Source organism: Melanotaenia boesemani, chromosome 6, assembly GCF_017639745.1.
Source record: "Melanotaenia boesemani isolate fMelBoe1 chromosome 6, fMelBoe1.pri, whole genome shotgun sequence".
Taxonomy (NCBI): Eukaryota; Metazoa; Chordata; class Actinopteri; order Atheriniformes; family Melanotaeniidae; genus Melanotaenia; species Melanotaenia boesemani.
The window spans coordinates 11,132,381-11,159,502 of NC_055687.1; the positions used below are offsets into that span (position 1 = coordinate 11,132,381).

At 37.4% G+C, this 27,122-nt stretch overlaps 1 protein-coding gene across 1 annotated transcript; it reads left to right on the plus strand.

Moving 5' to 3' along the window:
• Positions 1 to 38: 38 nt before the first annotated feature.
• On the plus strand, positions 39 to 27,022 carry zgc:113232 (uncharacterized protein LOC541546 homolog). The gene is made up of 26 exons (XM_041987460.1): positions 39 to 284; positions 4,631 to 4,715; positions 5,198 to 5,275; positions 5,419 to 5,573; positions 5,956 to 6,090; positions 6,661 to 6,714; positions 6,812 to 6,865; positions 7,307 to 7,360; positions 8,267 to 8,320; positions 8,763 to 8,816; positions 9,954 to 10,007; positions 11,393 to 11,446; positions 12,247 to 12,300; positions 13,247 to 13,291; positions 17,154 to 17,207; positions 17,296 to 17,349; positions 18,141 to 18,194; positions 22,354 to 22,425; positions 23,234 to 23,269; positions 24,085 to 24,129; positions 24,244 to 24,276; positions 24,603 to 24,749; positions 24,992 to 25,168; positions 25,461 to 25,551; positions 26,184 to 26,261; positions 26,426 to 27,022. Exons 1-26 carry the CDS (start codon positions 264 to 266, stop codon positions 26,629 to 26,631), a joined length of 1,998 nt encoding a protein of 665 aa, XP_041843394.1. The 5' UTR covers positions 39 to 263; the 3' UTR covers positions 26,632 to 27,022.
• The last annotated feature ends 100 nt before the right edge of the window (positions 27,023 to 27,122 follow it).

The window sequence follows — 27,122 nt, forward strand, 5'->3', positions numbered from 1 at the left end:
CTGGATTCTGGCACAGGTATTTCTCACACTGCTGAGAAGCAGAGAAAGAGGACAAGACAAGCTAAATATACAGAAAGGATCCCGTCGGCGCCTGGGAACCTGAAGGATCCTGAGGAGGCAGTTAGGATAGGGGTAGCTGCCGGAGTGATAATGCTGTGAGGGGAACTGCTCAGGTAAAGCTTGACCAGGTTGGGTTTTTCCTCATCTGTGTCCTGAGAGCATCCTGTTCAGGATCTGGTCTGATCTGAGGAGACTACAGCACTATGGGGGCCTCTGGTAATAAGGTAAGAGATGATGGTTCGGGTTAGCCTATAGCCCTGTTGGGTCGGTGTAGGGATGGGATTAAAATGAAGTAATTAACAGTAGTAATAACATGTTTCAGTTGCTATTACTACTATTATTACTGTCAGTGTGACATTTAGCCGGTTACAGTTCTATTACAAGGCAATGAAAGAAGCCTGTGCTATTTGTAGAAATAATCAAGGCCACATCAGTAAGAATTCAGAATGTCATCCAGTCTTAAAAGCTGTTTAAGACACAATGAATATAACTACTTTTTTTATCCATGTGCTTTTAAGCTGTAAGATCTGTATCAGCAAAACCCACTGATCTCATACTTATTGATATACTCCTTTAATTTCAACCAAATCCTTGATGTAAGAAAATAAAATGACATCAGGATCTGCAGCGAGAAGTCAGATAAAAGTAGTTTTTCAAAGAAATATTTCTTATATATTTCTTTTAGAAATATTTCAAAACAAACAGTAATGTTGGGTCTTTAAATTTTCTTATTAAATGTTAAAGGTAAGATTCTGCTGTACAAATTCTGGCTTTCAAACCATTTTTTTCAGTGCACTGAGGAAGTTGAGAAATGGTTTATGATTTGTTACAAAGAGGGCGACGCTAATGATTAATTAATTACTATTCTCAATTATTGATTAGTTGATTTTTTTTTTTACAAAACTTTTCACCAATTCAGATTTCATTAAGTCACATTATCGCCTTTGTGTTGTTTTTTTCCTTAATTAAAGGCAGATTAGAAAAAAATAAGTTAAATAAGACAGATTACACAGGAAATTACACAATATAAACTTTGGTGACCATTTTAAAAAACCAAAAGTAATAATTTTGTCCCAGTGCACAGGTATCGGCAAGATTTATATATATATTAAAAAGAAGTGTCAAAGAAAACAAGAATGAAATGAAATGCAGGTCAGTTGCACCTCAGGGCCCCGGAGGTCCTGCAGTTCAGGATAATCAGTTCATCTTTGCTTTGACGTGTTCTGTAACTGTTACTGAACCTGTTGGATTTATTTTCCAGACTAGCTGGTGAAATAGGTGTTTAGTTACAAGTCATCATAATTGTAAAAAAAAGAAAAAGCTTGGCAAATGTTCTTTTAAAAATGCTAATTGTTGTGAAAATCCACTTCATGACAAGCTCAGTCTGAGATTTACACGAGGAAATTGTGGTTATGGTCGAGGTTTCATTCGCAACCTTTTATTTATTGCTCTTCTGTCAGTGCATTATACAGCTCGTCTGGTCAAACGTGCAGGCTTTTTCTTCAGCTGGTGTTCAGGCTTGCAGTGCGGCTTGAGGAATGTCAGATGGGTCTGAGAAGAGCTGAGTGGTTTTCATTCTGACAAAGAAACCTCAGTCTGTTGAGTTCTCACCCAAACACCAGTCACATCTGAGCAACTCAACCGGCAGGACAACCAGAGTTCTGCAGGCCTGAAAAATGGATCTGCTTTTTTTTTTATTTCTCAGATCCTCCTTAATACCATCAGCAAAGGTATCTGCCTCCTATTCCTCTGTTTGTCTTGACATTAGCTAAGATACAGTCCGATGGATGCGGCTGCTTGAATCTGCACCACAGCAGATGTTTTCTATAAGTAACCTGAAGTCAGAAGACCTGTATTTTGGGACCATGTGGATTATGTTCATGTGTTTTCATCTGATTCATAATAAGCGCTGCACTAACCAAGATACATTCTGTTTTATGTACATGTTGTTAAACACTCACACACACACTAGACACACTAACTCATAACCAGTAGTCATGAACATAGCTTAATGAGCTTTATGTTTCTGGAACAGCTGATTTCACCAGCTCTTGGTTTTAGTTGTTACCATACAGTCATGGATGTCACCACCATTTATGTGGTGATGAACTACAGGCTGAAACGGTAACTAACAACAGTACCTTCATAAGCAGAGCTCTAAATGTTAAATATGCAGCTGTCCTCAGAAAAAGCTGAGAAATTATGTTGGAGGTCAACCCTTTAAAATGATTGAGTTTTTACTTAATTATTACATCTGTACTGGGTCAGCTGTGTGTGTCCACCAGAGGGAATATGAAGCACATCAATGAGCAACCCCATTTCCTAAAACGTCTTGATGTAAATGATTTCCAAACCGGTCTGAAGCTACTCAAGTATCTGCAGAATCTGAATGTTCGGGACAACAAAAAGAAGAAAATGGATATGAGGTGTTCTCAGGAAGGCTGCCATAATAAACCCCTCCTGACTGAGTGGAGCAAGCATACGTATCAAACCCATGTACAGCTGGAGCATCACTGGCTGTGGACATCACCATCTCCAGCAGCAGCAGATAATCCACAGACCTGAGAAAGTCAAAAATATTGTTCTAAATAGAGTTGATTCATGCAGAAGTTTTCTTTTAATACACTAAACACAACCTTCACACTACTGTTCACATAGTCTATACACACTGTAGATAAGTTCAAAGTTATGTAACTGCAAAAATGTGTGTTTTGGAAGATTTTTACTTGAAGTTAAGATTTGTTTTGAAACCATACTGTTTCAAATGTAATGCAAAGTTTTCTTTTATTAACCTGAAGACCTTCAGCATTCAGTTTTTTTTTTATCTTAAAGTGACAGATTTAGTTAGTTGCTCAACTGCCATCCTTTGCCTTTACAACTATCTTTAACAGGTTAGTTTAAATTTAGATATCCTAAGAAGTTCAGATGTTTTCTACCCTTTAACCCGTTAAGGCCTGACCCATGAAAAAATGGCAAGAAAAGTATTTACCATTTATTACCATGTGATATATTAAAAATATTTTAATATGCTTTTCTGCTTCTGGGTATCTATTAGGGGACAGAAGACAAGTATCAGATTATGTTCAACAGGATTTTGAGCAAAGTTTATACCATAAATTGAAGCAAAATGTCTCAAACTGTGTGTGACAAATATGTCACCTCAGCCTCTTATGGGTTAAAGACAAGACACGAGTTTTGCAGATTTTCTCAGAGATGCATTGATTTGGTATACATCTTGCATCCTAACTGTACTGAATTCTCTACATCCAGTATTAGATAGTTTTAGCTTGACTCTTATCTTATTTCTTGTTCTGTCCCTCTCTCTCTCTCTCTCGCTCTTTCTTTTCCTCTCTTCACCTGATTTCTCCTTGTACTTTTTTAATGAATTAGCCATTGTGCATTTTCAAAATGGCCAGTGTGTTGATATCCACTTGCTAGCATGTGATGCGGCGCTTGAAGTGAAACCTAGTTGAAACATCATGCGGCATACTAGAAGATAAAGCTGTGAAGTTCAGTTTCTTAGCCTCAGGACGCATGAATGTGCTTAATAAATGTCATTGTGTCATAGTACAAGTCACGAACGTGGACTTTTAAGGTCTGAAAGTTACATAGTGCATTTTTAAGGACAAACTGGTTGCAGATCACAAACTCCAGTTTTGACTTTCAACCTTATCCCCCTGTGTACAGAGACTCCCTCTGATTCTCTAAATCTTTTTTTGTTATTATGCACCATAGATAAAGGAATTTTTCATGGAAGAACATGTTTCTGACACTGTTCCACATTTTACTGACTCAGTTTGCTGTAAATTTGGTGAACTTCTGCCCATCTTTACTTTTAGACGCTTTATCTCCCTGAAATGCTGCTTTTATTATACCCAGTCAAATTACCGGCCTGTTGCCAGTTAATCTAATTAGTTTGTCAAATGCTACCAGTTGTTTTAGATTTGTGTAATTTACTTTTCCAGCTTTTTGTTGCCCCTGTTCCAGTTTTTTTTAAGATGCATTGCTGCCATCAAATTAAAAATGTTAAAATTTTCCATGTAACAGTAAACTATCTCAGTTTTAACATCTGATGTGTTTATGTTCTTTTGGGAATAAAAAATGGGTTTATGGAATTTATAAAGCATGGCATTCTGTTTTTATTTACAGTTACACTGCATCACAACTGTTTGGAATTACAGTTGTATGCGCCTCAAATAAAATCCCATTAAATCCCAGCTTAAAACATTTCCACCCACAGAGTATCTTTACTGTCACTGGACTGAGTAGAAGTGATCGACAGCATGCAGGATTCTGCGATTCTTTCATTAGAAAACCTTTATAACGTACGCATTTACACACCTATCAATGAGACTTTTTACCATCTTAATTTCTGAGCTTGTGATCCTCCAGGGGGAGCTGGTGCAGTTTATCAGAATTTTGGCTTTTGTGAACCAAAACATGAGCTGCTGCCATAGTTGATCCAAATATCTACACAATCATTTTCCAGAGCAGCTGATTCAATACCTGCTAGACGTCTGCTCTAGTTGTACATAAAGATAATATTAAATTTAAGCCATGTTTTCTGCAGATGTCTCTCCTTTCAGGGCTCCTTGTGCTTGTGCTGTGTGTCGTCTCTTCTCTCTGCCAGGAGGATTATTCTGAATACCACTCAGGTTAGACTTACTTAACACTGAAGCTCAGAGCACTATTCCTCTTGTTGATTACTACCATGTCTCACCACATGTAATATAACTGTTTAAGTCAGTTTTGCACAATCTCAAAAGGAAGCTACAGGAAATTCTGCTCAGTTATCTGAAATTAATGCTGTCCACAGTATTCTAATATTTGTAACCCTTTCAGCTGTAGAAACAATTGTAGACATGATTGTCAGTGAAGGCTCATCCAGGATTTGAACATTCAGGACCTCTTGTACCAGTGACAATCATTCCCCTAGAATAGTGGTTCCCAAACTTGGGTAAAAAGCATAGTTTTTGCACTTCTAGAAAAAAAACACGGAGAAATTAGTAAAAGTACTAACAGCCCCAGAGAGAGATCAGTGTGAAGAGTGACATTAATGTTTGAAAAAGTAACAAACCAAGCTCCAACAGATCAGACAGTCGAAATTTGATCTGAAATGTCTTTCTTATCTGTATAGGTGTGGAAGACCCCTATAAAGAGTTGTCTTCTGCTGAACACTATGACAACGTAGCTTCTGGTCAACCAGGTGAGACCAGTGAGTCCCTTATTTATAATTTATAATAACCTGGAAGTGTAAATTGTAACTTTGCTCTTTTAAAAGACCAACTAAGACCATCAATTTTAAATATGCCGTGCAAACTGGATGTGGAAAATATGAATAATTTTTTAATTCTTCAGATTATGAGCCTGAGCCAACTGAAAACTATGAGGACCAGCTAATAGAGGAGGATGACAATGAAAGGACTCAGGTCACCATGGTCACTGAGGATGCCTTTCCCTTTGCCACCACAACAGAGTCCCACTATGCCAAAGAGGACAAAGAGACCATGCAGGTGGGTCGGCTGATTAATCAGTTAAGAGGGCTTTAAGCTGCAGCTTTCACACCAAAAAATGTAAATTTGTACTTTCTGTTTTCCCTTCACAATGCAAAAAGTGAGAAAAAAGTAACATGGGGCATCTGAAAATCTTTTGCAACTGAGATAAACTTTACTCATAAAGAAGATATACGAAAATGCAAGATTATAAACTGCATCATGAGATGAAATAGCTTCAGAGGTCAACACATATAAAGAAGTTAAAAATAATCCATTAGAAAAGCTACAAAGCCCCACATCTTTTTTCTTTTCTCGTTTTTATGTCATTCAAATTTATGTATTTCAAAGTGGGTAAACTTTGAAAGCAGGATCCTGACGGAGTAATGATGGTGTGTTTCAGGTGCCATACGAGTATCCTCCAGGAGGACCTGACACTGACTCCTCCTCAGAGGAGTTGGGCCTTGAGAAGGAGGGGCCGACAGACTGCAACTGTGAACCAGGAGAGCCCGGATTTGCTGGTTTTGCAGGACCGAAAGTACTGACTCATTACTTCTTGTCACTCATTACAAGTCTTTCTATAAAAATTAGATACTAGGGAACTTGTTGGAGGCTATTTCTTTAAACTTAAAAAATGACATTGCTTTAGATTAATAAACCATTCAACAGCTCCTCTGTTATGAGTTGAAGTTGATACCTCTTGGATAAAACCTGGAGTCCTCTGATAAACAGAAAGATTAGCACCACAAAGATATTTTTACAATAAGGGATTTAATTAGTTTATGTCAAGTTATGCTCATGCATTGCTCCAATTAATGCTGTTTATTAGTGAGAAAAAAAATGTGTGAAAAATGTTTTAACTTTTTGAACCGGATCCGTGGTTTTCTGCATGTTCACGTGATGAAATGATGAAACTCAGCATTCAATCAGTTTATTGCAGAGTTTCATCTGCTTGCATCTGACAAGTTTCAGTGCACAATTTCACTCTTGAAAAATGTAACTCCAGAGTTTGCCCAAACACAGCAGTGGTGTTTCTGTCTTTATGAGATGAGGCTTATCTTAATTCCTCATTTGTGTATTTATCTGATTCTTTTTGTCTTCCTGTCAGGGATCCAGAGGTCTGCAGGGTCAAACCGGCCGTCCAGGAATTCAAGGCAGAGAGGTCTGAGTCTTAAGTTACACTACGAAAACTTTACTAATGTATAAATAAAATTTCATATCTTGTTTCACTGTGTATTATTTGTTTCTATGTTTTTTAGGGTTATAAAGGAACCAAAGGGGTTCAAGGAAGAAGAGGAGACGCTGGACCAGTTGTGAGTTAATCTTAGGGACAATGAAGGCACCAGATGTGACAGTTTATATTGATAAAAGTTACCTCCATAACATGTGCAAGAAACTATGTTATTAAAGCGAACAGGGACTGAAACTAAAAGTAAAACAAAATTATAAACCACCAAAAGCTTGAAATGAAAATGAAACCAAATATAACTCTTTAATTTGAAAGAGAGTAAAACAGATATAAAAAAAGTGAAAGTAAGTATAAGGAATATGAAAGGTTCTACAATTACAAAAGCCACACAATATATTTAGTAGTTTATGCAATTTATTTTCCAGCATATCTAAAAGACAACACTAGTATGATACTAAACTTTGAATGTCCTTAACTATAGCTGCCATGTAAGTATTTTTTATTTATTTATTGATTTTCTTTTAAACATATCCTTAGTTTTGACTTTTGATTTCTGTGCTTGCAGGGCAATGCTGGACCTGAAGGAGAAGAAGGAGGTTCTGGTTTTTTTGGAGGGATGGTGAGTTCACAAGTCCAGAGCCCACTGCAGACCTTCAGTCAAGACAGTGGTTCCCAAACTGGGCAGGCTAGCTAAACATGGACAAATTTGTGAAAGTACCAATGATGAATCAAGAACAGAAATTTCAGCTACAAATATATATATATATATGTATATATATATATATAAATATATATATATATATATATATATATATATATATATATATATATATATGATGAGGCATATCTTTACCTAGGCATGAGCAGGTAGTGGTCAGTGGTGGGTAAGAAGACAGACCACAGTGTTGTATGCCTCAAAATTTCAGCATCTGACAGTCTGAAGCCAAACAAGTAATCATGCTACTTGGAGACATCTCATCCTGAAGACAAAGAAAAGCATGTTGATTACTTTATAAATAAACTGCTCACCTGTCGTCTATAGCAGAGCTGTTTTACTAAAGCAGCATCTGTCTTATTGAAAGCGCATCTCATCTGAAGTAGTTTGCAGAGTTTCCTGGTTTAAAACATCTCACACTGAAGCAGGAGTTGATAATTCCCTCTGCCACTGACATGGTTTTAACTATAGTTAACAAAGTAACAGCCAATAAACTAAAGACCACTTCATGGCACATTTCTTCGTATGTTTCTTTGTTAGCTTTGGGGTGCATGTGGTAGTAGGATTAGGGGGCTTGACATTATTGTTGTCAATGAAAAGGGGGCCCTGCAGACAAATTTTGGGAACCACTGAGTGAAGGTTTACACGAAAATTAGAATCTATGATTTACACATTACATTAATATGAAGACACAGTTTCAATGTAAAATTTAAATTAACCATTAGCAATATTTCCATTACAGTCCTCTGCATAAATCTATCTGAAAAAAGAGGAGCTGCAAACAAATGGCTCATTAACTGCTTGTTTCAGGGAGAACCTGGACTTCAAGGTGACCCAGGGGTCTCTGGAGGACCTGGTCTGAAGGTAAACACACAACAACCCACACGATAATGAGTATGCACACACCACCTCATCAGTCAATGTCAAAAGTGAAGTCTGAATGGAGGCTCTTTGAGAATGTTAGTGCTAAAAGTTGCAGAGTAATTTACAAACACTCTTGTGCATGAGATAAAGTATATTTAGAAATTAAGTTGTTGCCTTATTGTTAATTAGACAAAAGTTGTAGTTAAACACACCTTATTAAACATGTTATATCTAAAAGGAGTAAACACAGACTTCTGTACTCAGTAAATGACAGATTTGTATTTACTTGGGAAACTTTTCACCCATTTTAAGCTCAGATGGGTTGTATTTCATTGTTTCCTCCTCGTCTCTCACCACCCACAGTTTACCACATCTGCTCTGCAGCATTCAGCTCAATCAGATGTAATTGTTTTATAAATCTGGTGTTTCCTGCTGTCCACAGGGTGATGTCGGTATGACTGGACCCCGCGGAGGAGTTGGAGCTCCTGGTGAGACTGTAAGGACACACAGCAACTTCTAAGCCCATCTGTGATAACATATATACCTCCTCATATGTAGACTGAAATGAGCAGAAACTTTATTTCATTGAATGAATTCAGTGCAAATCTGGCATCTCATATTTTTATTAAAATCTGTGCTGAGAGGACTTCTCACTGAAGCCTGCTGTCAAGTAAAATTTCTCATATGGGAGTAAAAAAAGCGTACAAAGTTCATAATACATTTTATATTTAAACTGAGTGATTATTTTCAGAGAACAGTTCAGATCTCAGGTCTTTACCAGGGTGGAGACCGTGTGAAGAGTGATGCAAGTGAATGAAAGAGATATTAATATGTGTTATTACAACCACCTACTACTCTGTGAAGTAAGCCAGGTGGCTTTCAGCAGGTGCATGACACTTTATTGCTGGGAACTACCAAGACTTTTGGTTTTGGCTCCGCCAGCGGCCGCGCTGTTAGCATCAACAGATGGATGATGCAGTAAAAAAGACTGATGGTGATTTTGGGGTTTTACCAGCCAACAGCTGCTAACTGTGACCCACAATTAGGACTAAACTGCTGTTTTAAAATTGTTTTATGTGCCAGTTTTTAAATTTACTTTCACTTTCAACCATCAGCAAAAGCTTTGTTACCTTTTAGCAGAAGCCTGCAGATTCATATATATATATATATATAGAGAGAGAGAGAGAGACAGGAACTAGAAGGAATACTTTTAATTCTATGAAAAGAAGAGTGGCATCATCTGTTTGTGCTGTGTGTTGCGCGCTTGGGTGTGTGTGTGTGTGTGTGTGTGTGTGTGTGTGTGTGTGTGTGTGAATGTGTGTGATTTCAAATGTAAAGTAGATAGCATTTGCATTATTCTACTCTTAGATTTTTAATATATGTTTTTACACTGTAAAGCACTTTGTATTGCATGACAATGTATGAAAAGGGCTATACAAATAAAGTTTGAATTGAATTGAATTGAATATATATATATATATGTATATATATATATATATATATAAAACTACTAAATATAATAAACTTAAATATCATCTTAACATTTTTCCTTTCACTTTTAGCATTACAGCTCCAGCAAGTTCTTTTTATAATGTTTTTTTTTTTTTAGTTTAATCATGTTTGTTTATTCCAGGGGCCTCGTGGTGACCTGGGTCCTCCTGGTTCTAAAGCTGGTAAAGGTATCAAGGTAACAGTTCTATCATTGTATTATTCTCCAGGATATTTATAAGTATGTGTACAGTACACATAAATACAGGTCTTAACACTGAAAGTCTGAACTAACGGTACATAGATGCCATCTGATGCTTTTTAAAACATATTTTAGACTTTTATTTCTTATTAGTTTTCTAACAATAAATGCTCTTTCTGGTTGCAATTTTTTTACCTGTCCTGTCCAGCATCATAGCAAGCAAAATGATAATCTATTCTATTCTATTCTACTATTCTACAGTCATTTAGCAGACGCTTTTATCCAAAGCAACTTACATTTGAGAGTAAGAACAACACAAGCAAGAATTCAAACAAGATGGGACGTCATCATAAAGTTGTAGTCAGACTGCTGTGAGTCCAGTTGGACCCATGTGATGTCGTGTAGTGCTAGAGGCAGTGCATACAATTTTTTTTATTTTTTTTTTTTATTATAAGTTTTTTGTAGTTTTTTAAGTCATTTTGTTTGAATACAAACATTACGATTTCATCATTCAATATCAACTTGGGTATAATTAAAAAAAAAAAAAAAAAAAAAAAAAAATTATCTCTTAGTATATAAACCCACTGGACAACTCAGTGACTGTGTCAGCATGCAGCGCATGAGGAATAAGGAGTGATCAGTGATGAAGAGTGGTGAGTGAGATCGTGCAAATGCAACCACGTCTTTACGGAGGTCAGAGGCAGACCAGGGCAGCCCAGAGACCCGGGCCCTCAGCAGCAGCCCTGGAGCACTAACCCATGCTACCCACCCCAAAGACGACTCCAGCCCCACCTGAAGGGCAGCAGAGGAGCCCCAGCAAGAGCCCCCCACGGTCTTGGGGCACAGGTCCCAGTGGGCCAAGATCGGCAGCCGCTGGCCCCGCCAGCCACCCAAGGCAGCCCAAGCAAAGGGCCCAGGGCCCCCCCAAAGAGATGCCCCCCCCCCCCAACCCCCAAAGGCAGAGGGCCCGCACCATGCCTAGGAGAATCAGGCCCCCCCTGACAACCACCCGGCGTAGGCCAGCGCACACCCCAATGTTCCAGCCACACACCCCGGGAACCAGGGCGCCATCGACCCCCTCCCCCCACCCTCCACCTACTCCAATCTGCACCCCAAATAACTCCACACTCACACCCTCCCCTGTGCCGTACCCACAAGCACTCACTATCACACATTCACGTCACACATAACCCACCCACCATGCCCCGTGTGAGACACCCCAGGCGGACCAGAGGACAGCAAGCCCAAAGCACCCCCCACCCGGCCACACCCAGGGGGAACAGGGGTGTGAGAGGTCCCCATTACCCTCTCCCTACCCGCTCCTGACTGTTTATGAAGTGTTTGCAATTATTAATTTTGTTGCTTGTGTGTTTTCTGTTCAGGGGTCTCGCGGCGACCAAGGCAAGCTGGGTCCTCTGGGAAAAGATGGACCAAAGGTAAAGAGATAAAACTTAAAGGCCTGTGAAGCACATGCTTGGTTTCCTCCAACTTTTCGCTGGATTCTGTAAATACAGATACGACATTAAATGTACAAAGCTGAAATAAAAAGATTCACTAGTAAAATTTGATTAAAATTTTTTTCCAGATAATTTATGATATTTTCTGGGAATTTATCAATAATTAATTATTCTCATTCATCTCATATAAAATACATACAAAAGAACACAAATACGTTTTTTGACATTATCATGTGCATAACTAGAATAAATAAATAGTAAAGCTGACATACCTTAAAAAAAACATGGAATAGACAAACAATATGGAAGCAGCAGTTAAAAGAGACCCTAGTGCAAACAAAACTAGAGCAAAAATAATTCATGAAAGTGATATAAAATTGTAATAAAATAATATAAATGAAGCAAATGCCTTGTTGTGTGTTGAGTTTGCAGGGAGCAGAATGACTAAATTCTATTTATCAGTCTTATGAATTGTAGGAAGAAAGTGTTGCCCAGTCCGGCTATAACCTCATGCCAAATGGGAAAAGATTATGTAGTCCATGACCAGGATGGTAACTGTCTCTTACAGTGAAGAGGTTTTTCTTCCTGCATCTGTCTTTACAGATGTTGTGAAGGGAGGACAGTGAGACTTGAAACACAAATCCAGTTGTTTTCATCACTCTCGTTAAGAGGGACTAAACTTAAAAAAAAAAAAAATGTTTTAGTTGATAATTCTGTTCTTGTGCTTCCTCGTTGTGATCAGCAGATGTCGACTCTGATCATCCTGTCTTCTCTTTCAGGGTCAGACCGGAGCGCCTGGGTTTCCAGGTGACGTCGGTGAGAGAGGCTACAATGTAAGACAGATCCTCAGTCTTCATCGTTCAGTGGCTTCTTCCACAGCCACTGAAATAATCTGAACTCCTCAGCTTTTACTTGATTTAAGTATCTTTATAAGCTGTCAGACCTGAGCACGGAAAACAACTTAAAGAAAAGACTTGTAGTATTAAAACTTCTTGTAGTCTGATGCAGTCTGCAGACTTGCCAACACAGCTGCAGTAATGATGTATTTCAGTTTGGAGCCAGCACTCAGGTTGAGATCTTCATGCTGTAAATATGACACCACTCTGAGGATACAATGGATAAAAAAAGAAAAATATATCTGTTCCCACTAAGTGTGTTTGCTAGTTTGTTTTTATCCACATAATTATCATTTTAATTCCTTTTCCTTTGTTTCTGCTTGGTGCAGAAACAAGATGAGTCAGTCTTTGATGTGGAAGAGATCATTTCCACTAAAATGTTTTGTCTCCATTAGCACATATATTACTCACTTCCACTCAGTAAATTGATAAAGTCTTATAGAAACATTTTTCTGTCTTTAAATGGTCTCACTGAACAGATCGGAGACATAAACTTAACTCCTGCTAACAGGTCACGAGACATTCACAGTTGTTGTAATGTAACTTGTGGGTGCATTTCTCCTTTATTTGCTCTCCATTACGACAGACACTGAAATAAACATGTGACACTCTGCTATTTTTGTTGTGGTTCAAACTTCCTTAACTGAGTTTTGCTCCATCTACATAGTAACGGATCATATCATCTATATCATCTCTTAAAGTGACAGACAAGCTTTCAGATTCAGCTCCGTTATTTTATTTTATTAAATATTGTTTATACTTTTTATGATGATGAAGCATAGGAAGCACTTTCTATTTTTGCATTATCTTTGAAAGGATGAATGTTTTGCAAATATTTGTATTTGACAATGTGGACTGAGTATGTCTTTTCTGTCATCCTCAGGGTTATCCAGGACAGCCAGGAGCCTTCGGACCAAGTGGATCAAAGGTACTCATACCCACAAACTGCATTTTCATTTTTGTGTTTTGTCACGTCACTGTGACCATCAGTGTGAGAGTGTATTTGTGGGTTGTTGATGGTATTTGATAAAGCGTTATCAGCGTATGTTTCAGTGGAGCATTTGACTTTCCCAACAATGGCCTTTTTGCAGTTATATCCAGAAAGGAAACTGAAGATGAACTGATTGTGAGTCAGTAAAATTACCCTCAGGATAAAAAAAAACCCTAAATATCAAAATCTGTTACACCTAAAGAGAAAAGTTATATATCTGACATTGTCATGTGATGAAAACCCAGAGATAAAAGAACACAAAACATGATTATATAAAATGTTTAGTGTCTTTGTTATCAATAACAATTCTGTAATTCTTTTACAATATACTTGGGTTTGGACTACATGGAGGTGTAGTGGTTAGTATGTTCTACTTGTGTATGGGTGGATTCTTTTGGGTATTGGCATTCTCCCACAGTCCAAAAACTTTTGAACACTTCATTATTCTTTTTATCTATATAATTGTATTGTCTTGTATTGTATTGTATTGTAATGTAGTTATACGGCGGTGAATCCATTCAGCAATGACATTGCATTTCTGGTAGGAGATTACTTAAATCATTACCTGCTGGATTTATGACATATTGAGATTATTTCAAGACAAAATTGATGATATCCATGTGCCCCAAATAATCACATGAAGAGACGTTATCTTTCTGTGCATCTCACCTGATTCTCAGTAGTGTGTGACTCTAAATGTGACATTCAGACTTTAGACAAACACACATCAGATCACAAGGCAGTTTGTTTGATTTGCCAATTTGTCAATAACAATTTCCCCAATTCGGAAAGAACATTTCTATCTTCTGGATTTTTTAACTTTTGAAGTGATTTTCTTGCAGATTTAAATTACCTGCAGTGTTGCCCCACAATTGTTCAATTCAAGTTGGAAGATGAATCAAAAGAATTTTTCTTTCTTTTTTTTTTTTTTTTTTTGTACATTTAGCACAAAAAGTAAGAAAATTTAGGTTCGGCCAATTTTTTCCCATTTTTAAAAAAAATTACTGTTGTATTATACACAATTGGAAAATCTAATTAGTCACCTTTACAACGAGGTATAACTTGCAATGATTGTGTTTCTGTGGAAAGAGAATTACAGCTAAACATGTGGTATCCCCAATAAATGTACCAAAATCTCCTGCAATGTTCTCCTGTTGGTATTCACTCGTATCTTGGCTTGCGTAGTGGATTGCTCTCCCACAGTAATAAGGAAATATTGACCATTTTTACACTTTATTTATTTTACACTGTCAGGGACCTCAGTAGCATGTTGAAGATCCACACGCAGCCACAGCAGTGTGGAACCAGCATGGCTGGGTTTGTCACTCTACCACGTTCAGCATGCCAACCTAATCCCACAAGTTCTCAGTGGGGTTCGGGTCTGGACATCAGGCCATTCAGTCCTCCCAGCTCCTAAATTCTGGAGCTACTCTCTAATGATCCTAGCTCTGTAGGCGAGAGTATTGTCATCCTGGAGAATGGAGTTAGGTCTGGAGATATGGGATCACCAATGACTCCACAATCTCGTTCTGATATGTCTATCAATTAGGTGCCACACATCTGTACCTGGAACACACCTGACAGCACATGACTCTCAAAATAAGAGTTAATACCAACAGGAGAATATTGCAGGAGATTTAGGTACATTTCTTCGGGGCAACACCTGCACGTGTAGTCATGCTGCTCATTCCACAGAAATGCAATCCTTCAAAGTTATACCTTGTTGTTAAGGTAACTAATCAGGCTTTCCAGCTATACAATACAAAGTAGAGGACATCAGACTGAAATAACATCAACATAAAATAGAAACTGACAAGGAGTGTATACCAAAGCTGTGAACATTGTGTTTGTTTAGAAAACACCCGGCCTCTGCATGGATTTCTGAAAATTTCCCAAGCATTTTCTGTCGGTTTGACAAAACATCCGATTTTTTGTCATATGTACTTACGATGTTAACATTTTAATTTTGTAGCCATTAATTTACATTGTAGATGCAGCACTTTCCCAGTGTGTCCTGGGAATATCTTTAAACATTTCAGCACTGTAGTTTCCCCAAAATAAAATGAATAGAAAAACTGAAACAGAAACTACAAAAGCAGCAACAACTGAAGTTAAGGTAGATGGGACTGTGTCTAACTTTTGGTTTCACATAGTAGTCATCTTCAGTCAAATCATTTTTATGTTTGACTGCTTTTCTATGGAACAAGCTCCAGATATTTACATTTTCTGTCACAGTCTGATGAAAATGAGGCAGGGTTCAGTATCATATCCAAATACGTTTCGAGATGAGAGTAGGTTACCAGCTGCTCCTCCTGAGCCTCAGGTATATCATACCTCAGGGTGCAGAAAATTTATTTAAAGTCTCATAAACTCCTTGAAACATCCAATGTGAAAACATCAAACTTATTTGTTTCAGAAAATGTAAAAAAATAAAATAAAATATATCCAACTTTTAATCTTTAGCTTTACAGGCTTAGTGTTTAATTCAATTTAATTTCAATTCAGAGTCAAACACAGGACCCAGATATTTCTAGGACTCGTCCAGGCTGATGAGTCTGATTAAGTAAGTAAAGTAAGTAAATAAATGTTTATTTATATAGCACCTTTCAAGATAAAATCACAAAGTGCTTAACAATAAGATAAAACACTAAATAACAGTAATACAGAGAGAATAAAAACAAATAAAACTAAGTAAAAGCAAGTTTAAAAAGATGTGTTTTTAGCTGAGATCATGGAGTCCACAGATCTCAGGTTTAGAGGAAGGGAGTTCCAGAGGACAGGGGCCACTGCTGCAAAGGCTCTGTCACCCTTAGTTTTCAGCCGTGTTGGTTTAACAACCAGCAGATCTTGATGAGTTGATGATTAATGTCTATTTCTGTGTTTGACTCCAGATTGAAATTTTGATGTGAACGTTAAGTCTGTGTTTATTTCCCAGTTTGGGATTAATAAAGTATAATAAATAAATAAAAAAACCTCAGAATTTATTTACTGAAGAACTCTTTTTTTATGTTTCTAAGTCTATATTATGCACATTTCATTGTCCTTCAATAAAGCCAAAGTTGAATTATGTTAATTACATTAACATAGAGCCTTACTTAAAAAAAAAAAAAAGAAGAAGAAAAAAATAGGGACAATTTGTGGACATTAATCATAATGGCTTTTAATGTTCAAAGCCTCAAGGACCACCTGTGCTCTTTGGGACCCCAGGTTGGGAACCAGTGTTTTAATCAAGTGATATTTAAACCCGGATTAATTTATTTTGTATTTTTTATTATTTTAGTGATTTTTTTTAAAGGTACTTCTTGTTTTTTACTTATTTTGGTCTTAAGATCTTTTTGTCTGGGCTGCTGGTTCAGACATAGACCGTTGTTTCTCGTTCTGAAGACTTTGTGTTGATACGTGTATGTGGGTGTATGTGTGGGCATGAAATGCACTTTTGGGATCAATAAAGTTGTCTTGAATCTTTAGGATCCACAATAAAGGAAGACTCAACATTTTTGCTTTAAAATTAATTAAAGTAAGCAGGAGTGGGCAAACAATCGTTCCACCTTGAAAATCATGACTGATTTTAATTCAAAGGTTAAGTGAACTCATGACAAGTTAATTTAGTCCTCAGCTTTACTTTCCAGGGTTTAACATCATTAACATGGATTTAAATTGATTTAACATTCATACAAGGAACTGAAATAACCTACATCTTCCAAATTTATTAAGGCATTTGAATATGAAGCCATATAAAAGTCCACAGAGTATTTGTTGTTTTTTTTTTCTAATGTCTTTTTCTTCCTCCATCTCTCAGGGCACTAAAGGTCACAGCGGCCTTCCAGGCAGCGACGGTGAACCTGGAGAAGATGTGAGTGGGTTAAAATAAGAGCAACAACTCTGTAGCAACTGTTCAGTCATCTGCCTTTACACTAAATCCACAACTTTTTATTCCTCAGGGACCTTTAGGAGTCCCAGGGTTGATGGGAGAGCCTGGACCATTTGGTGTCAAGGTAGCATTGCAATGTTCTTTGCTCATTTTTTTTTTTTAACTTATTCTGCTCTGCAAACATCAGCAAGGGCTACACAATGTTCACAGTCATTTTATTTCTTCACTGTACCACACTGTGCTGCTCTAGAAATGAATTCTCTATATTTACATGTTGCCTTTCTGTGCTGGTAAAGTTGCACTGAACACTGCAATACTCATGAGTCATTTCAGTGGAAAATACAGAGATTAATACTCAGAGCCATGCAGTTCAGCAACCAAAAACAAAATGCTCCAAAACAACAGCTTCAAAGTCCAATGGTACATTCACAGAAATCCTGAACAATACCACAAGTTGTTCAAAGCCCAACTTTTAACTAAGTCTTTGATGATAAAAATCTTAAACATTAGCGCAACTCAACCAAGAGAATTTTTGTGAGTCACTCTCTATTTCCTAACAAAGATAAGCATGGTAGGAACTCTGGATGCCAGTCTTTACTCACTCTGACAACTGTTTTCTTCAGATTTAAATCAGTGTAACATTGTTCAGCAACACCCACTGGTCCCACATCCTGCTTTCAGAATACCCAGAGTCTTTGCTTTCTATAGATAAGTCCTAACATGATGCAAAGATGTTAAACTATGCAGAAAGACATGCTGCCAGTCATTGAATTATAAAGCTCAAAGTCAAGCATATACATTTTAAAAAATATCAGATTATGATAAAATTGTCCAAGTATAATGTTATTATATGGTAAAGTAATATAAAAATATTTCACACCTGTTCCTTCTCTAATACCTGTTCCTTATTTTCAGGGCAGTAAAGGGGATCGTGGTGTCAGAGGACGTCGAGGCAGAGTGGGCAGAGTGGTGAGTGACATCATTTTGACAGATTAAAGAACAACATCTAAGATTCACTGGAAGAGGCAGACGCAGTAAAATGCACACACAGGTTTGAGCCTTACACTTCATTACATCAACCCGAACGCCTTCAAGAAAGATATTGAACACAGAACTACACCTTTGGAATCTAGAGAAATCTGATGTTCACTTAAGTCTTTGGATCTTACCAGGTTTGTCTCGAGATTTAGCTTTCTCCAGTACTTGAGTACTGGTAACATAAGTAAACCATTTATGATGTTTCTCTGACTAGGACTGCATGCATTAAACCATTCAGAGCTGTAAATCATACAACATAGTTGTGAACTACTTCTTGGCTTTTCCAGATATCTCTAGAACAAACTTTACCTGTGAAATGTCTGAGAAGAGAAATATGAAACCACAGAGAAAGAGCTCTGAATAAATTAATCAGAATTATAGCATTCTTTTTCTGGTGATGTTTAAAGATGTTTCAGTTTCCTTTATAATGTTTATTTTTTGTTTGTTTGTTTTTTATTACATGTGGTATTACTAGAATTACAAGAAGTCGATTGCCTTCTAAAAATCTTCTAAAGCAGTGATCCCCAACCCTGCTCCTCAAGCCCCACTATCCTGCCGGTATTAGATGTTTCCTGCTGCTACACACCTGATTCAGATTTAATGGATCTCTGACCAGGTCTGCACAAATCTGCAATTGAACCATTAAGTGAAGGTGAAGGAAAGGAAACATGGAAAGTCTGCAGGACACTGGGCCTTGAAGACAGGAGTTGAGAATTCCTGCTCTAAAGCATCAATAAGCAAACTACTTACTTATGTGAATCCAAATAGCCTCTACCTGGTGTACTTTGACTGGTGGTAACACTGAAACCAGCATTAAATACTGACTTTGGCGTTTGGCTAATTTTTATTTTATTTTATTTTATTTTTTAAAAGGAACCATGTAGCTAATATTTCAAACATAATGTTGCCCTTTGATGAAATGTACTAGAGTTAGCCATAGGCTAATTTACATCGGCAATCCCCTGGCAGGACACGCTAACACCAGGCAAATACCACATACGGTTACACCCCCCAACCCACACAGACACAAACACACATCTATTCAGCACCATAAGAAAAAACAAAAGGTTAAAATTTAGAGTCACATAAGTCAGTGGTTACAGATTAGTTTGGTTTATAAAAACTGTTTTAGTTGAGATTTTAAAAAGTTTATGAAGCTGCAACTCTTTATTTTGTTGCTCAGTGTATTCCTCTGTGTAGTGGCTTTAAAACACAAGGGAGACTGTCCAAAAGTTGTGTGGCATAAAGGTACCTTACAGTTATAGATGTGTCATATACGTAGATGGTTTAAAAAAAAAAGGGGGGGGGAGTGATCATATCCACCACTGCTGCCGTGTTTATGTCGTTTCATGTCCATGTCTGTCAAGCCACCCGCATAAATGTCATAAACGGTCAATGAACTTGTACTTATATAGCGCTTTTCCAGTCAGTTTGACCACTCCAAGCACTTTACACTACTTATCACATTCACCCATTCACACCCCGATAGGCACATCAGGAGGCAACGTGGGGTTAAGTGTCTTGCCCAAGGACATTTTGGCATGTAGTCAGTGGAAGCCTAGAATCAATCCGCCTACCTTCCAGTCGAAAGACGACTGCTCTTCCTCCTGAGCTACAGCCGCCAGATTAACTCATAGCTAATCTTTGAGTTCTCTACAACTCAGGAAAGTCCTGACATTTGCTTTAGTCTCAGTTTTGTAAACTTACCAAGGGGAAGTGAGAAAGCAGAAGAAACAGGATCTTTAACATGACACAAAAGTAGGCACACTTGTGATGTTGTTTTTGTTAGCCACCTCTCAGATGTGTTGCCCAAGTAAGATTAAAAAAAGAATAATAATAACTAAACATCTGAAGATATTTAATCAATGTGGCACATTTTTTTTTATCAAGAAGACAGGAGACTTTAAGCAGCTTTGGTTAAAAGAGGTCACATTTATTGTCCTGTTACATGGCCTAATTCCAATCAAGGTTCAACAAGCCCAAATCATCACCTCTCCACCACCGTGCTTGACAGTTGGTATGAGTTGTTTATGCTGATGCTGTGAGTAGTTTTTGCCCAATGTGGTGCTCTGCATTCTGGTGAAACCTCTCCATTTGGGTTTCATTTGTCCAAAGAACATTGCTCCAGAGGTCTTGTGGTTTATTTAGTTACAGCTTTGTAAACCTAAAACATGCTGCTCATACCTTTTAGAAAGGCTTTATCCTGGACAGATAGAAATTTTTTTCTTTGAGAACCCTGCTGATGTCTTTCCTCCTTGCCATTGTGTTAACACACATTTGGATGCTTTAGATCAATAAACAGCTAAAGTCAGGCTCTTACAGAAATGGTCGCGCTTGCTGATTATCATTTCAGTTGATTGGTAGCACCTGACTGCTACTTACCCTTTTAATCCCTTGTGGGATTTGCTGGGTTGTACTAAACTCTTCACACTTTGCTTCTACCATGACCTGATCCTTAATCTGAGTTTATACATCTGTTGAATGACTTCATTCAAAATGAAAACATTTTCTCTTTACTGTTCAAGTGTAGATTTAAGTTATTCTGAAGCCATAAGGGAAGGAAAACTGGGTTTATTTTCAGCAGAGATTTCCAAGTTATTGTTTACTTCCTTGATGGGGAATATTAAAAAACTTGGAAAGTTTTTTAAATGTTTCTGTTGTTTTCAGTTAGGTTATTAAATGGTAACAGAAAAGGGATATCCCCAAGAAAGACAAATAAAAACAAAAACCAAAAAACGTAGTTGGTTCAGCTTATTTCCAATGTACACAATAACAGAAAAGTTCTTTTGATTTGCTCTGGTGAAACGTTTGCTAAAGTAACTCAAATGTAGACTTTAAATTCTGTAATAACTGAAAAGAGAAAGTTAGAAAAGTGTATGCCAAACTCTAGAGGGGCAGTGTGGCTCAGTGGGTACAGTGGTAGTCTTGTATCCTGAGGGTTGCCAGTTCAATCCTTGACCTGTTGAGCTTATTTTGAGGTGTCCCTGAGCAAGCCCAAATTTCAACTTGAACCCCAAATTTCTCCTGATGGGTTGTGGTTAGTGCCTTGCACGGCAGCTTCTGCCAGCAGTGTGTGAATGAGTGGATGTGATGTATAATGTAAAGCACTTGGGGTATCATTCCAGGTACTGTAGTGCCATTTACCATTTAAAGTCACCAAACAACTGTCATACATTTGTTTTATTCATAGAGCTAGAAGTGCAAGTAATAGAAGAAGAAGTTAGGATGTTTTTTTAGGAGTTTTATTTTTATTTGGATTTTTTGCCTTCAGTATTTTACATTGTTAAGACAATGCAGTACAAGGTAATACTATTAAATTTGATTGAGTATTGCACCCAAACAGAAATTTAATGGAATCAATGAAAGGACATATAAAACAACATTAACTGGGCTTAGTATGATGTTCCCCAAGAGATTAACAGGATCATACAGATGTGTGCATTTATTTTTTTTCTCATGCTTGTTTTAGTCATCATCATTGTCAAAGCAAGATTTCTCACCGATACATTTGTTTCAGTCAGAATGTCAAACCACTAAGATAAATCTTACAATGAGTCACCTGCTTTCTTTTTAAGTGGCAGCACCAGTATGAACAATTTAGCAGATTTACGACTGTTTAATACTTTATAAGTCACTGTCTAATCAAATGTGTCTAATTTCTATGACAACCTGTTCTAGTTTCACAAATCGTTGATTCAAGATCAAAGACTAAATCTTCACTAACTGTGACTAAAACAGATCTCCTGCCTTTAGTGTGTTGAGTTTTGCCTTTCAAAGATATCAAGAGTTTAACCCTGAGAAGTTTAAGCTGCATTTTTAACTCTTTGTCCACCTTTTCTAAGTTGCAGCCAAGTGAACTTTCTCATATGGTATATTTATTTCTTATTTTATTTCAGATATTTTATTGCATTCTGTTGGGTTGTGTAGTTTATTTCTTCATAGTGCTGTACAGTTTGAATTCTTTTTTTGGAATAAACATGAATTTATTTCCATTTATGTTTTAAGGTCCCCAACATGAGAGTTAATAAGAATATTTAAGAGGCAAAGCTGCCAGCAAACCTAATTACCTTACTGTGTTTATGTCCTACAGGGAGCTCTAGGAGAGCAAGGAGATGCTGGAGTACCTGGAAAACCAGGACCAAAGGGCCTTCCAGGACAGACCGTGTGTACACAAGCTTACACTCAGTAAACAATACAAACAACAACACTAAAGAACATTTTATTCATTTTGGGACTGATATAATCTCTCATTAAAAGCTAGACATCCTATCATTTTTACAACCTTCATTAAATAAAGAGACACTTATGTTAAATGATCAAGTAACTGTCACTTTAGTTTAGAATATGTTTGTTTAACAGTGGTTTTGTCAATAGATATTCGCCAGGTTGCCATGGTAGCCAGAACGTGTAACTGGCTCTCAAAGAATAATATAATAATGTACATTATCAAATATTTCTAAAACAAAATAGAACTATTGACTTATTTTAAAGTACAGATACGGAGTTATCAGATGGAGGACTATCTGCATTGTACTGTACATAAACTGTTGCATCAGCATGTCATTACATACATGTTTTGCACATGTATGCGCTGGAGACAGTTTGTTTTTTAAGTTATATTTGGTCTTTCCTCAGTATATTCTGAATTTAAAGTCTATTTGGACTCTACATTGCACTTTATCCAGGAAACGTTCAAATTATGTAATGTCTACAATTTCTCTCATAAACAAAATAGATAATAAAATTTTATTTACTAAGGATTTAAAACTTAATGTAACATTGAGAGTCAGTAGATAAGAAAAATACATTGCTGCAGTGTAACAGTGATGTAATACCCTGACCAGATTTACAGGCACAGACTCATCAAATACAAACCCGACAGTTAAAACTTTACCACCATATTTTCATATGAAATCTGTAAATTTAAAGAATATGTATTTCAAGGTTGTGTTTAACTGTTTGTCTTCCAGGGGGCCAAAGGTGAGACGGGATCTGATGGGGAGAAGGTGAGTTCTTCGAAAACACAATGAAAATAGATTAGGAAAAAGGAAATTTAAACTAAAATGTTGACTAATAAGATGGCAGTGGAGTTTCTGTAGCTTGTGATCTTTGCTACAGTGAGAGTACTAAAGTACTCGGTTAAACATCTTCAGTACCTTAAAAATTCATATAGAAGAATAAAAAGATCAGGATCTGGTAGAATTTTTTTTTCCTATAAGTCTTGTATGATTGAGATTTCTGACGTTAAAATGATAAAATCTTGTCTTTTGGCTTTTCCCTGTGGTGAAAGAGACCAAAAAGCTCTTATAAATTCATAGACAAACATTTTTAAACCATACTTAAGAACCCTGCTATTCTAAGTCCAACTTTTGTCTTATCAGTCGTTTGACAATTTAACTAACATCTTTTCCCCAATTGACCTTTATGAGGGCATTGAGGTGTTCAGTATCTTGCAAGATCACTTGCAAATATGAAATGAGAAGCTGGCGATAGACCCAGAAGCGTCTAGACTGAAGGATGACCACTTCTTCTTTAGATAACAGGGCATGTACAGTATGTGGTTTTGTTAAAAGCCAGTATCAAAGCCAAACAGTCCAAAATCTCCCTTCACCTCAGTAAACAGCAGATGGGATTTCCCTTACTGTCTGCTGACATTTTCTTTGTGTCACCTCGTTCTTCTTGTTTGTCAAGTATTTATTTTTACTCTAATGTTGTCGTAACTTGACCAACCAGTCGTCTGCTGTTTTGTTTTCTATGAAACCTGTGACATATTTTTACAACTTCCCGTTTCACTACATGATTTTATTGTTATTTACTGCAGGGTGCAGAAGGAAAAAAGGGCAGTAAAGGGGAAAGAGGACAAAAGGTAATTTTACAGTTGATTATCAGGTGAAACTATTGCTCCACATACTGTACACTCCATTCATTTCCTCTTTCCACATCTGCTGGGATTTACTACCTTTTCCTTTTTGCCCCTCAGGGAAGCAGGGGAGATCGCGGAGACAAGGGACAGGTGATAATATGGTTTATGTTCTTTTTACAATGAAGTCATAGAAATGGACACACAACTGATGCAGGAGAAAAGTTTCTGTCAGAGAAAACTCATGCTTTTACAAAACAATTTACAAATTTATTGCAAAGTGCACTAAAAATAATGCAGAGAGCAAAAATACCAAACATGTTTGTGTATTTTATGATAAATAAATAATAAACTTACTCCACAAAACAAACTTAACTGCCTGTTGTCCATAAAACAAGGTCAGCTTCCATCTTTACATCATTATGGTCAGATGTTCGCCTTCACCTTTCTTACTTCCTTTCATTCATCTTTTTCTAAAGAAAGGGCCGAAAGGTGGGGTCGGCCGTGCTGGTGTCCCCGGCCCTGTTGGACCTCCCGGCATCCCAGGGACCAGAGGAGAACGTGGTCCGATCGGTGACCCAGGTGTTAATGGCCAAGTGGGACCAAAAGGAGTTCAAGGTCCATCTGTGAGTAACATCTACATGACCTCAAAAACCCTTATTGACATCAAGATGTTATAAAATATACAGCTATCTTCTTCATCAACCCTAACCATATATAATTATAATTAAAAAATATTGATTAATCACTTATTTAGTCAAATCCTTAAATACATTTTCCATTTTGTCTCAGGAAATGTTGAAAAAGTTTGTAAGAATTTACCCAGATTTAAAGACTCATGTGTAGAATCATGTGTTTGTTCCTGCAGGGTCCTGGTCTGACTGACGAGCAGGTCCTACAGCTCTGCAGAGGTGTGGTCACAGCCCAGATCGCCCAGTACGCCCAGTCAATCCGAGCCAAGTGCTCCCAGGGTTGTCCCATTAACAACCGGACATTGATTGGACCACCAGGGGTCCAAGGACCACTGGGACCACCAGGCAAAGCTGTAAGTTTCACTGTTGGTTTGTGTAAATGATTTAATACAGATTTGCATTATTTAATCTAAATTATTCAAGATTTTACAAAATAAATAAGTTCTGATGCAATAAAACAAATTTCTATTGCAGGAAACAAACTGTTTTTCTCTTTAGTTGGTTAAAACTGTATGTTATTGAATACTGCACAGCACACTGATCATTTTGACAGAAATGTTAACATGTCAAATTTATATTGAATCTGAAAGTACTGTTCTTAAACTTCAGGAGCAACTTAACTCTATTCCTGCCTCCATCTCTCAGGGTAAAGCAGGAAAAGCTGGAGCAAAAGGAGGCAGAGGTGTTCAGGGTGACAAAGGGCTGGAGGGACAGAAGGGAGCTCAGGGAGAAAGAGGTAAGATTAGCTGATTACACTGCACTAAAGGAGGTACAACGAACCTACTAGTGATGAATAAGACAACAAATCTACTCATTCTGATTTTTTCCGGCTTCAAAACAACATTTTCAGCTTTCACCAGACACTTTTTTTTCCCTACACAGAGCTAATCATCACAACCAACATGGAGTTTAATTAGAAAATAAAGATTTTCAAGTCAATTCACTTAAATTATTCATCTTCGTATCCTGGGCTTTGCATTTTATTTCTCAGTTTTGTGATTTATTGACTTAAATTATATTAAATTTCTTAGCTTGTCTTCCTAAATGAACAACTCCTGTATTTGAGAGAATGAATCAATTTCTAAAATGACTTAATTAATGGTCAGCCTTCATTCCAGTTGTCTCCTTCATATTCTGTTTGTTAAAACATGAACAAATTACAAGTTATAAGAAGGTTGTGCTTAAGCACACGTTAAAGACTTGGAGGGATTAATTTAGCAGTTTAAGGGCATGAAGTGAAACTGTAATGATTCGTGTAAAAACTCGGAAATCAGATTTGAGGGAAGCAAATTTATTGTCTTACAGCTCCAGTTCTGTGGCTTACAGTCTTCAGTTTTCCTATATGCTGTTTATTTTTCTTCTCAACAGGTCAGAAGGGACCTAAAGGCATCACAGGTGATCCAGGTAAAGGCCTGCAGGGACCTGATGGACCACAGGGACTCAGAGGTGAGATACTCCTCCTCTCCACACAAAACCAAACACTGTAGAACAAAATCTGTATCAAATCCTATGAAGTTTGTCTCATTCTAGTTGTTTTTTTACAGAGAAAAAAAAAGAGTGGTCCTCTTCTTTTTAATGTGCAGACACGTTTTCATAATGCCCTTTTCCAGGTCTGCCGGGTCACCCAGCTGAACCCAAAAATGGCATGGAGGGCGCCCGCGGACCTCGTGGCTTCCCTGGTCCGGTGGGTGTACTTGGTATGGTTGGTATCGCAGGTGTGCCGGGATTTTGCGAGGCGCGGGACTGCAGCATTCACGCGCCGGTGATGCGCAAAGAGCAGGGTCTGGTCAAAGGGCCCACGAGTACAAAAATCTGAACCTGAGTGTAAACACAAAGGACCGCCGTGGCACCACAGAGCTTCTGGAGGCAACACCACGGTTCATAACATCAACAGGAGCTTCTTCCCCTCAAGAAAAGGCTTGAAATGAACACTTACATCCTAAACCCAAGTTTCACTAGATACAGTTCAGCCCAATGTCTTGAGATTTCATTAAATAAGAGTAAATTATCCCTTCCTCTTGATTAGTTTTTTGTTTTCTCTAATAAATAAATACATTTTGCTATGTAAATATTATGTAAAGAACCTACTGTGCTATGAAAAAGTATTTCAGATAAACTATGTTTTTTTACCCCAAGTCTCCTGTTTGTCAGTCGTCACATTTTAAGACTTGGTTGTTTATTTTGTGATAAATATTAATAAGAAATAAACCCAGAAGTGGCCTGCTTCCAGATCAGTAAATCTACACCAACATCCAAGATGCTTTTGAGTCAAATGAAAAAGTAAATGACAGTTCAGGGTGATAATCA